This window comes from Idiotropiscis lumnitzeri, chromosome 5, assembly GCF_059441095.1.
Source record: "Idiotropiscis lumnitzeri isolate Australia: NSW breed Sydney's pygmy pipehorse chromosome 5, RoL_Ilum_1.0, whole genome shotgun sequence".
Lineage (NCBI taxonomy): Eukaryota > Metazoa > Chordata > Actinopteri > Syngnathiformes > Syngnathidae > Idiotropiscis > Idiotropiscis lumnitzeri.
In genome coordinates, this window is record NC_142395.1 from 7,718,302 (window position 1) to 7,730,023 (window position 11,722).

General features: G+C 39.9%; 1 protein-coding gene across 4 annotated transcripts in view; it reads right to left on the minus strand.

The window, feature by feature from the left end:
- samd4a (sterile alpha motif domain containing 4A) overlaps window positions 1-8,919 on the minus strand; it is a 44,985-nt gene extending 36,066 nt beyond the window's left edge. For all 4 annotated transcript variants that reach the window (XM_088295950.1, XM_088295949.1, XM_088295948.1 and 1 more), the window contains exons 1-2: window positions 8,742-8,919; window positions 7,045-7,715 (exon numbers count right to left, since the gene is read on the minus strand). In XM_088295950.1, the coding sequence (XP_088152076.1) occupies window positions 7,045-7,240 (196 nt within the window). In that variant the 5' untranslated portion in view covers window positions 7,241-7,715; window positions 8,742-8,919. The remainder of the gene's footprint in view (window positions 1-7,044; window positions 7,716-8,741) is intronic.
- Between the last annotated feature and the right edge of the window lie 2,803 nt (window positions 8,920-11,722).

Here is an 11,722-nt window from a genome sequence, read left to right on the forward strand (position 1 = left end):
TCCCCTGCTGCCAGTGCTGGAAGACTTGATCAAGCACGGTGGGGGATGATGGAAGAGCAGTTACTTTGTGGTGTACCTGTGGGCCTCTGAAAGTGGCAATCGCAGCTATGCCGGGAATGTGAATGACCCTCAATTCTGCCAGGGCTTGGCGAGAATTAACCTCGCCTGCAAACTGAATTCTTGTGGTATTTGTGAGCTCACAAAACCAGAGAATCCGTCATGCCCCCGCGCCCGTTGATTTCCTCCGAGCTACTTTTACTTTTGAAAGTGAAATTCTATGGTGATTTTAAATGTTTTATTTTTTTTTAAATATAAAAATCAATCACTTAAAATATTATTTGGATCAAAGACAATCTAAGTATTTGAATGTTACGCGTTACATAAAACTAAAAATATTTTGGTAATCACCAATGCTGCCTTTTATGACACAAAAACTAACCAATACATTCTCCACACTGCTTATCTCAACTGACTTGAGGCGAAAGGCAAGCTACAGTGTAGTATAGCTCGGAGATTTTCAGACAGACAACCATTCACATTCATACTCACAGCAACACTCAGTGGGAAGCGAACGCTCGCTGCCTGCCCTGAAATCAGGTGAGTGAAACACTAAAGTGAAAATGATGGTTTTACTTGATTGTTTCTCTTCAATTGCCGTGTTGTTTGAGAACAGCCCCTGGTCATATATAAAGAAAACCATGATTCAGGGGTCGTGAGGTAAGAAGTGGCTCATTTGCACGAGACCAAACAGAATGACTTCAACCAGAGTGTTCTAAATGGATGTTCAGCGTCTTCAATTCTTTTTTTTTTTTTGTGTGTGTTTTTATTTTACGAAAGAATGTCAAGACAAGACCTTTAATTAAGAGACCTTAGAACTGTTTCAAAGTGTGAAAAACTGCATAAGATATTTCCTTCCAAATGTCATGTTCATGGCTTAACCTGCCTCTTGCCCAATCTCCGCGCAGACAGGCTCCAAGCTACCAACGGCCTTACACACGATGGCTTGATTGCATAATGGAATCCCAAATTCCTGCCAGTAATTACACCTTTCCCTCACTCTGCCTCATTCACTCTCTACATGCGCATCTCTGACGCATCAGGTTATTTCCATCAGTGCAGAGTACAAACAGTAGCCAAGCTCATTTTCCCTCCATACACACACAACTGACAAAAAGGGCCTTTAGTGTCGAAAGAGCAAGAAAGAGACAGGCCTTATTTCATTTTCCCCTCTGGTCGTTTTGGCAGGCTGTCTGTCCCCATTCCTGAGGTTCAGTATGAGTTCACAGAACTAGCTGTCAATTTCCAGAAATAAACTGTTTGCTCATGCGTGGGTGCTATGAAATACTTTGGTGTCCAAAAGAGAGAAGAGTTTTCTCTCAAATGTGACCTCTTGAAGGAAGTAAAGCTTACAGCACAATAATTCTGTGGACCAATCAACGGTGTGCATTAAAACAGCCTCCGTAGTGTACCATTACCACGCAATATTTGAGGATGCTTCATAATGGTATCACAATAACATACATTAATATTGTGCTTGTTTGTTGAAAACAGGCCAATAACAAATGTTTGTCAGGAATAAAATATATTCAAGAATAGTAATTATAAGAAAAAAAAATATTTACTGGATGCTCTGGCGGAAGTAAGATCAAAATTGGAGTTGCACTGTCTAAAAATTAAGGGGCAAAAATGACGCCAATTAGAGGCAGTCTGGATCCCTGCACTTTCTTTTTTTAACATTTTAAAAATGACCACATTCTCTTTTTCCCTTCTTTGCCCCACCCACTCTGCGTCTCACTCTCCCGCCTTTGACACAGCAACATACTGTCACTCAGCTGAAGGTGGAATCCGCTTTTCTTTTCCACGATGTCTTTTCCCATCTTAACTCTGGAACGTTGCTGTCACACTTGCTGGGATTGTGTCTAGAGTGCAAAGACAGTTTCCCCAACATCGTACAGTAACCCTTTTGGCATTCTCTCAGATAAATGCTCAAATTAGCGCTCCCTCTTTTTGATAAACAAGGTCCTTTGGTTAAAGGGGAAGACAAGTAAAATGTGCCCCCCACCAGCCCAAACACTGTATTCTGACTAATCATACATTTGTGGAATATGAATTAAGCAGAAACAGCCACCCTTTTTTTTAATCCGTCTTAGTGACCCCGTGACCCTTGTGACGAGAAGCGGTACAGATAATGAATGTATGGATCTGAGTGAGCAGCCATTTTGCCGCTCTCTGTCACCTGAAAATGACATCAGAGCTGCTCAGGGCTCAGGTAAAGACCGCCACCTTAGACACTGTGATGTCATTTTGAAAATTATAATTTACTCAAAATCGATTGATTGATGAAAATCAGGCATTGATTTTGGGGGGGCAACATAACTATTTTCTTTAACAACTAATGAAACTTGCTTGGACAAAAATGATGCTGCACTGACTCAAATTAATATTTTGACACGCAGACTGTTGATTTCTGTAGCCTTCAATAAGACGTGTGCACCTGTCGTTGGGTCCTCTGACCCGCTCCTTCTGGGAAAACTGCTGCATCTGTCTCCAGACTGCGCATTTTAGCTGCTCCCACAGACCAAGTCTTAGAGAGAAACACTTCAGACTGGTTCCATGTTTTTTTGTTTTAACAGTATCTGGATGTCTTGGGTCATTTTCCATTTTGGGGATACATGCATGACTTGTGGCGAAGACGAGGCATTCTGACACAAGGCAATAGATTAGCCTTGATAGTCTTGAGAGTTTCCTTGTAACCTGCACAGATTTAAGACTGTGGCAGATGTAGCAAAGCCAGAACATAAAGGTGCCTCCTCCGTGATACAAAGTCTTCTTTTCTTTATATACTTCAATTTTGCGCATGTAAACGTAGAGCCAATGTGACTCCACCAAACAAACTCTGTGTTGTCAGTTTCAAGCTCTTTTTGTGGCCTTCTTTAAATACAATACAAATCTCATCTAAATGTATCCATATCCACCACTTGTGACAACCTTTGGGTCACACAACAAGGAGGCTTCTGAGTTGCTGTGAAGTAGGCCACTGAGGATTCCATTCATTTGTACGCCGCTTTCCAAATAGTTGTGCTTTTCTACACAGCCCAAGACTTCCAGCAGCAGTTTAACCCTTTACCCAGTCAGCAAGAATTTCAATTCCATTTCGTGATAACTCTAATATGCATATCGAAAAATGTGCTTGAGAGCAGAGCTGTAAGTTTGATCAAAAACTGACTCCAAAACTGCAATGGTGAAAATGAATGAACAGCTTGTACTTAGCAAAGGTTGTGGGAAAGTTGGCGGTTTAGGTTACGAGCTCTATTTAGTAATTTAATGCAGTGGTCCGGAACCACGAGGTGATCATTTGGTACTCGGCCACGAGAAAGGAGAAATAAAAAATCCATTTCATTTGCAGAACATGTTTTTCATCTGCTCACCATTTTCTTTTGGAAAAAAATCCCACTTTTATTCCCAAGTCTTTCCTCACACTTTTTTCGGGGGCATCACTAAGACTACAAGCTTAACACAGTTAAAAATCACCCCAAATACACATTGCTGGAGAGCTTCTTTGCAAATGTGATCCGTGACTTTTACCAAATCATTTTTATGCAGAAAACAGTAAGACCCTTCATCACATCAAGTGATTCACATTTCAGTTCATTTTTTTACTGCGTCGTCCATCTTTCGGTGTGTCACTTTTGTCGACCATCAGACCAAAATACGACTGTCATGCAGGGCTCGCACTGACTCAGCATCATGGTGACTCCAATTACCGTACACTGAACATATACCGTAGTCTCCATTTATTCTGGACGTATTTGGTATTTTGGCTACTTAATTTGAAGAGTGCACGCAAGGGGGTAAAGAATGTAATTATGTTAAATTGGCAAAATCATAAAGAGCAGATACAGGATTTTCATCAAACAGTCGCTCCTGTTCAGATGTAATCAGATACAAGCGTATATTTATATTACATTTGCACCATGTAACCTATTAAAGTCGTAATCTTGTTTTTCCAATAGAAATTGATAATACGATATGGAAGTCATATTTAAAGAAGTGAATTCATACATTATTTCTATTATATTATCCCTTTTATTCTATTAAAAAGGAAAAATGACAAAAATACACCTTTTGGTCTTGAAAAATCGAATTAAACTTTTGTACCCTGCAATATGCCTTTCCAAATGATTCATTAAAGGATGCAAGCTTTATATGACATGCCACAGTCATGTCGGAGCATTTAAAACGCCCAAATCGAGAGCAGATAGCTCAATTAGTTCGATATGTTGTTTTATTGCGCTGCAATTTTTAGTACGATATAACTAAATATATTGCAAAATGCAAATAGTTTTGTGGACCTTCAACATACGGCACACTGCCCCCTGGAAGTCACTAAACCCCACTCATTTAATGAATCTGTATTTTTCTTTTTACTATTTGGGTTGCATGTTGAAAGGATTTACACTACAGGTTGGTTTACAATAAACAATATCATAACTAGATAATGTACCATCTGTTTTACGAATACAAAAAACACACACTTAAGCTTTAGGCCTCCGTGAAGAAAACCTAATTGACTTCAAGACCTGTACTAATCCAATAAATCAGTAAAATAATATATCAACCCATAACAAAAGTCACACTAGTGACCGCAACATCCCAGAGGGCTCACCAAACCAAACAAGAATTCATTCTTTGATAAAATGCTGCACAGCAGCTCTAATTGATTTTGATCCACCACTTATTCTGATGACTGAACTGACGCAAAGCCACCACAAGCAGCAAGGTTCTTCAAGACCGATCTTCAGTGTGGCTTACTGTTTTAAAAAATATTCTCAATCATGTGTTGGTATTACACAAACGGGACAGCCAGCGGCCTTCCAGCAATTGGTGGTTTGCTGATTCGACTCACCGTTTCCCTTCAGTCCTGACGAGGCATTCTTGAGCAAGATACTAAACTACCAATTTATCCTGATGCCATGTCGTCCATCCCAACATCCAGCGCTGACAAAGCATCCTTGAGCAACATACTAAAATGTGTGAATCAGACACTTTTTATCCCCAGTTGCAGGGGAATGGAGAAATTACTTTTCATTAAAGGCCATTGACCAGAACGGACATCCAAAACAACTCGGACCACTTTCTCAGTAAATCCACGGTGTGCCTTGCTGAGATTGGCCCCATACCCACCGGAGGAAAAGAATTAATGAAACCATTTTCCAACAATTGTGACAAAGTGTCATGTCATTTGGAACTTATTTATCGTCTGTTCCTCATAAAATTCACTGAGCAACAAATTTCTCTGTGACCACGGACAGAAGAATCATTTGGACATAAAAGGTCAGTCTACAAATCCCACAGCAAGTGTGAAAAACTCAACTTTGCGAGCTTTTTGACACGTGTTATTTCCAACAAACCAGTGATGTCAATCTATGTGATGCTATTCCAACCACCAAACAGGCCTCCGTCGTGCAAAGCTCATTTTTATTCATGCACTCTTTCCACTGACAGCGTACCGTAAATGAAAGTTTTCTTGTAAAAATAACAGTGGCTCTTGTCAATGTTTCCTTCCATGTTGTTCATTAAAGTTTGCTTCACTGTGTGTTGCACACGTTGGTGTGTGGATCACGGCTCGGGCACATTATTGTGTTATGTCACCCAAGTAAAGCCTGCTTTCTCTAAAAACACTATGGGAGCCGGCAGATGGGTAATGCAGATGTTGCCATGGGTACGACACCAGCTCTACATTGCAGCAGCAGCAGCAGAAACGCTACCTTCAATTTTTCATGAGACGTTTAAGTTGCAGGGTTTGTTTCCATGACCACGCTGCAGTCTGCAGCAACAAAACTTAGCCAGAGCTTCCCATGAGGGCGTATGGGGCAATTCTTTTACTGACACAGTGAGGACATTGAATAGTAAGTTGACAGAGGAACAGTGTGTGGAAGACAACTACGTTAGACAAGTGGAAACATAAAATTGCTAATTGCTTAACATTACAATCATGCTATCGGATAAACCTTGTGCATGAACTTTAGTTATTTGTGTCATATGGAAAGGTAACTCAATCAGGATATTGCTGCTGGCCTTGAACAGCTTTCATGATGCATGGACGGACACCAGTGATGCGTCACAAAAACCGGAGTACCCGGAGAAAGCCAGAAAGGCATGGGGGAGAACATGCAATCCACAAACAGGAAGGCCGGAGCCCGGATTTTAAATGTCACTGTTAGAAATGTGCAGCGGGGTGTCCTTTTTATGTTCAGCAGGATTGTCTGTATCTACTAAATGTAACTATTAAAGCAACTTGTAATCCAATTTAGTTACTTTTAAAATGAAATAATCAGTAAAGTAACTAAGTTACTTTTAAATCAATCAATAAGGTAGCTAAGTTACTTGTATTATAAACAATTGAAAAGTTTGATACATTGTGGTTGTCTATGCATTTAACATTGAAAGTTTTGAGGGGGAAAAACAATATTTTTTTCAGTCACTTGACGCTCATTTTGTTGTTTAATTTACGTCTATTAGAGGTTCATAATTAATCGACAACTAAAACCAACCCTTGTTCTTCGAGTGTTTTTATCATCCATTAAACATTTCAGAGACCTTGAGCCATTTAAAATGATCCAAATCCTTGGAATTTCAGCCTCTCAACAGTAAATATTTTCAGGTTTTTGCCACGCTCCATAAAAACAGAAAATTATCATTACATTAAAATAAGACACTGATCACCATTTTTGCCCATTTTTTGACACGTTCCGGACCAAATCAGAAACTGAATCATAACCATTGTTCTTGCACAATTTGAAATAATATCCTGTTTTTTAAATAAAGGAATGGAAATTTTTTTTTTTTATCCGATTCTTCAATTAATTGACAAAAAAAAGACTAAATGATTATGAAAATTAGAGTAATATATATATATATATATATATATATATATATGTGTGTGTTGTACATACATATGTTCCGTGTTTTTATCAGACAAAACAAAGTGCAACAGTATTGATGTAAGGTATATTTTTGGGGGGGAGAAGCTGGCTGACCTACCTGGATTGTTGGCATCTGTCTCCAGAACCTGCAGTTCCGTGCAGTCTGCAAGCGAGTGCTCCAGACAGAGCTGCAGGAAACGAGCCTGGGTCCGGCTCACCCTCTTCAGCAAAGACAGCAGAGCCACTGTCTGCTCACACTCATTCCACCCTTTGAACCAGCTGGCTAGTATGCCCACCTGATCGCGAAACATCATGGTCTAGGAGAGGGGCGGCAAGCGGGGTGGGGTGGGGTTGACAGCGGTGCGGCCCGAGTTCCCAAAGCAGCTTTTGGTTTGGGAGGGGCTGTCGGGGGAGGAAGGACTCACAGAGAGATCTTCCCTAAACTTTCCACTGACGTTCTGGGTAAAGATGTGGAAGGTTCTTTGGATCTTTGAGTGTTGGATGGATTCAGCTGAAGCTGCGCAAGGCCATTCTTAGCTCTGGCAACAGCAAGACGGTGGTCTGGTCTGTGCCAACATGTGTTGATCCACAAAGTATTCCTTCAGGAGGAGATTTGGCCTCTAGTGAGAGGATGCAGGTGCTCCTCTCGCTGGTGACTGATATAACTTGCCCTCAGCTAATTACTCACCTAAAGAGGAATAGATATTTGATGAGTCAGCTTTAGACCTCCCAATATGTCACCTCAGCATCTGCATCACCGGCATATTCATTAAGGAACCCCTTTAGGGCCTGTAAGAAGGTGTTAAAGGAGGAGAATAGTTAAGTCCCAGTCTTACAATACAAGTCCTGCCCTTTCCATAAAAAAACAACAGTGTCCCTGTTGTTTCAGTCATGCACACTTTGGAACAGAGCTGCTGTAAAGGGGCATTTATAGGTCGTCGACTCGCCGTCGCCCATGCGTCGAAGCTCGTGGTATTCATTGCACGGACAAAAATAAAATTATTTTCGCTTCTGGTATCCACCCATTCCTAAAAATATCGCGGTCTGTCGGCTACTCCCGGCGCTGCATCCCGGAATGACCCACAGGAAGGACGCCGGTCAGTTTAGCGACGAAACGCAGCCTGGGGTGTGTGCGTGTGCGTGAGCGCGCACGCGCGCGCGCTGGTTGGGCCTGGAGTAACTTCCGCTGCCTTATTTTAAATGACGGGGTTGTCTTATAAACATGTACTTGGGCTTGTGTGGTGGATGAAAAGTAGCTGAGTTTTAAGGAGCTCGAGGCTCGAGTGAGGAGCTGACGCTGCCCACAGGCTAGTGTTAGCCGCTTTCTAAACCTGTCACTTTGCTTCATCAGCACACAAGGAGCGACCACTGAGGAAAGTGTGCGCGTGTAGGCGTGCGCGTGTGTGTAACTGTGCCTGTGTGTAGCCGATGAATAGAGACAAGAAGTCCTCCCTTAACTAACGGGCAACGTCCACATGGAGTCCCGGCGTTACCTCAACGACTTTGTCGTAAAGTATGTGTAGGTTATCAATCATACTCAAGTGTATGATCCTCCGTGGCATAGCCCCGAATACTGTACTCAGTATCTGATTCACAAATGCCTGCTGCGTCAACAGGTAGCAAATGTGCTCTAACTTAACTGCTACGTCTAAACCTATACATCGGGTTTGGCGGGGATTAAATGATCCAGTGATGGAGTTAAATTTCAAACCAACAATAAAATAAGAACGAAAACAGACATTGGATTGGAAATCCAGTCGGAAAATAAGAGACGACTGCGGTCCATAAAGGCGGGATAAGTTTGAGTAAAGGTACCTTGTTGCGCAGTTTGCATCGTTGGCTTTGTCTCAGGGCGGGCGACAGACGCAATCTTTTAGGGGGAGCGGTGCCCCTTCACTCCGGGTCTGTAGGTTTTGCCATCTTGACTAACTTTTCCTGCGTCTCTCCCTCCAGGTCGGCCTGCGCCTGCTCTCAAGTGCCGCAGTCGTTTGAATGCAACACGCCGTGCAACTTCTGCTTCTCGATTTCAAAATAAGACGATCAGTTGTTACTACATAACAGTTTTAAAATATGCCACAATAAAGTCTTTTAAAATGGTGTTGAGTGTAGTGCGGAATAATTTAATGATCTAATGTGTCGCAAATACTCCTGTTCATTAATATTGCAATGCTTGAAATAAGAGTCAAGATTACCCTTCCTGATTTCACTCCCAAAAATATGAAGATTATCCGTAGAACTCCATGCACATTGTATGAACAGGGGTTATGCTGTTAGAAATACATATTAGTCACTGGTCAAGTTCCCACCTTTTTCTATTAAAATAAACTAACTGCAAGCAGAAAATGTCCATGCAGCTAAATATCTAAGCTTGCTGACCGAGTGGACAAGGTGGACCTTCACTGAACACGATTGTGTTTAAAAATATAATTTATTCAAAATGATTGATTATACTTTGATTTTCTGAAATGTTTTTATATCAATGCCTATTCGTCAGAGTGGACGTTTGATTTTCTGAAATGTTTTTATATCAATAGCTGTTCGTCAGAGTGGACGTACAATCACACAATATGAGTAACATTTTAAAAACATAAGTGTTAATATTTACTTTGCCACTAGCCAAAGTTTCAGCCTCCAATGAAGAAAGAGAATACGCTTGTGGTGATGTCACTGAAAAAAATTGTGTTTTGTACGACATCATGACAGTTTGGGCAGCAATTTCAAAGAAACACGCAAGTTCAGTATGGTCAGGAAACTATCTAATCAAAATGGCTCATGTAATCAAAAATAGTAGGCTAATAAAAAGTTTCTATTTTTAAAAGACATTTGACCACTTATATTGCATCGTATTGTTAGCGGAGTAGTATGTGGCACATGCCAAAATCACTCACATCCAATAATAAAAATAAAATGAAGGCAATAACTCAAGAAAGTTAAAATCGTGGGACTACGAGTATAAGTGCAAACAAAGTTTTACCCGCTTATAATAAGCTCCAGGCTCGGCACATTATTTGAATTTAGACACATGGCATTTAAAAAAAAGTTGACTTGTCCACGTGTACACCAGGGTTATAATAATTTGGGCTTTTTCATTTAGTTTGTTTTTATTTCATTTAATTTGTTCTTTAATATTAATCCATCCATCCATTCATTATTGAGGCAGTGACTATTGTTCCATTCCCTGATATTATAAAGGTTACTAAATATTGTAAATATTAAAATATTAGTTACTGGAATTCTCAAACGACTGTTTGTCCTTACTTATTCTGTATTGACATACAGCAAAACTGGAATAAATACATTTGAAATGAACCCTGAAAGCTAATGTTTGATATTAATTGATTAAGACAAAAACAAAGAGCATTTTCACTATCATTTTAGTTAGTTTTATTAACATACAATGTAGTCGTTTAAAAAAATAATTTCATTTTGTTGACATTTTTATTTTTTTATTTTACAATCAGTTATTCCGTTAGTTTCCGTTAATCACGTTGGTGTAGAAACTTTAATTACAGTTTAATAATAATATCACGCATGGAGTCCACAGTCGTAGACTCAAAATATGTTAACATCCTATCAGCAAGAAGAGAATTTGTTAAGTTTTGCTAATGATTTCGGCGTCGACTGATTGACGAGATGGAAGCTTTAATTTTGAAGGTATGGATAATCTTGTTCCGTCTATATTCGGGTGGCTTGATGCTGACAAGCTAGCGCAGCCAGTTTCCACATGCTAATCATTAACAGTGGAGCATGACGTCAGGGGCTTGGCAGCGCGAGGCAGCACCAAAATAGAGATTTGAGAGTGAGAGTGACTGAGAAACAGAGACCCTGCGACATAGAGGCGGCCAACCTCCACACGACTCCACAAGAAAATGCTAGAAAGACTTTGGTTTCTACAGATAACGAGGGGCAGAGATTTAGTTATTGTGCTGGTGTATATGTGGTGAAACGCCGTTTTATGGTGAATATCTCACGTGACTTTCATGGTGATGTACAGTGGTGAGAGGTGCAGGGACAGCAAGGACTTCTTTACTAAACATTTTCAGGAGCAGTGACTTTCATTTAAAACCCAATGATAACACTTGTTGCAGAGAGTTGTTTTAATTTATTCCCAACACTATAGTCTTCATTTCGTTGCATCTTTAATAAATAAACTGCTCCCACCTATGTGAACATTAGTTTGTTGTAGTATTTTTTTGCCCAATCATATTTCAATATGCATGTGTTGCCATGTCAATCTAATCTACCCAAGATATTCAGAATCATAGTACTGACAGATGTAACAATAACCGCGGTAGACGTTAAGAATGGGTCTGTTTCTTAAACCAGTCAGATTTGAAATTTGCCTCACAGTGCCGGATAGATGACCCATAATTAAGTCAGCATTATGTCCTCTGAATTGTTGCTTCAAGACTGACAAGCAAAACACACACAATTTAGCAATATCCACACAAAATTACATTTAATAAAATGTTTACAAAATTTTAGAATCAGAGATACAAGTAAACTTTTATCGAAGTTTGTTTGCGCTTATTCTGAATCTGCCCTTATTTTTCTTCTTTGTGCACATCAGTTTTTTGATAATAATAAGAAGCAAAATATATATGTAATATATATTGTTTTGTAATATTTAGGAATTTGGGTTAAATTCAGCGACAGGTGGATTTTTTTAGGTTATGTCTTCCCTATAACAAATAATGCACGTTAAGATTTGTTATGCGCTAGCATTTATAGGTGCAAATTAAAAAGAAAAAATGAAAATCTCAAAAACCTGATCTGCTAGAAAAGAAGAAAATACA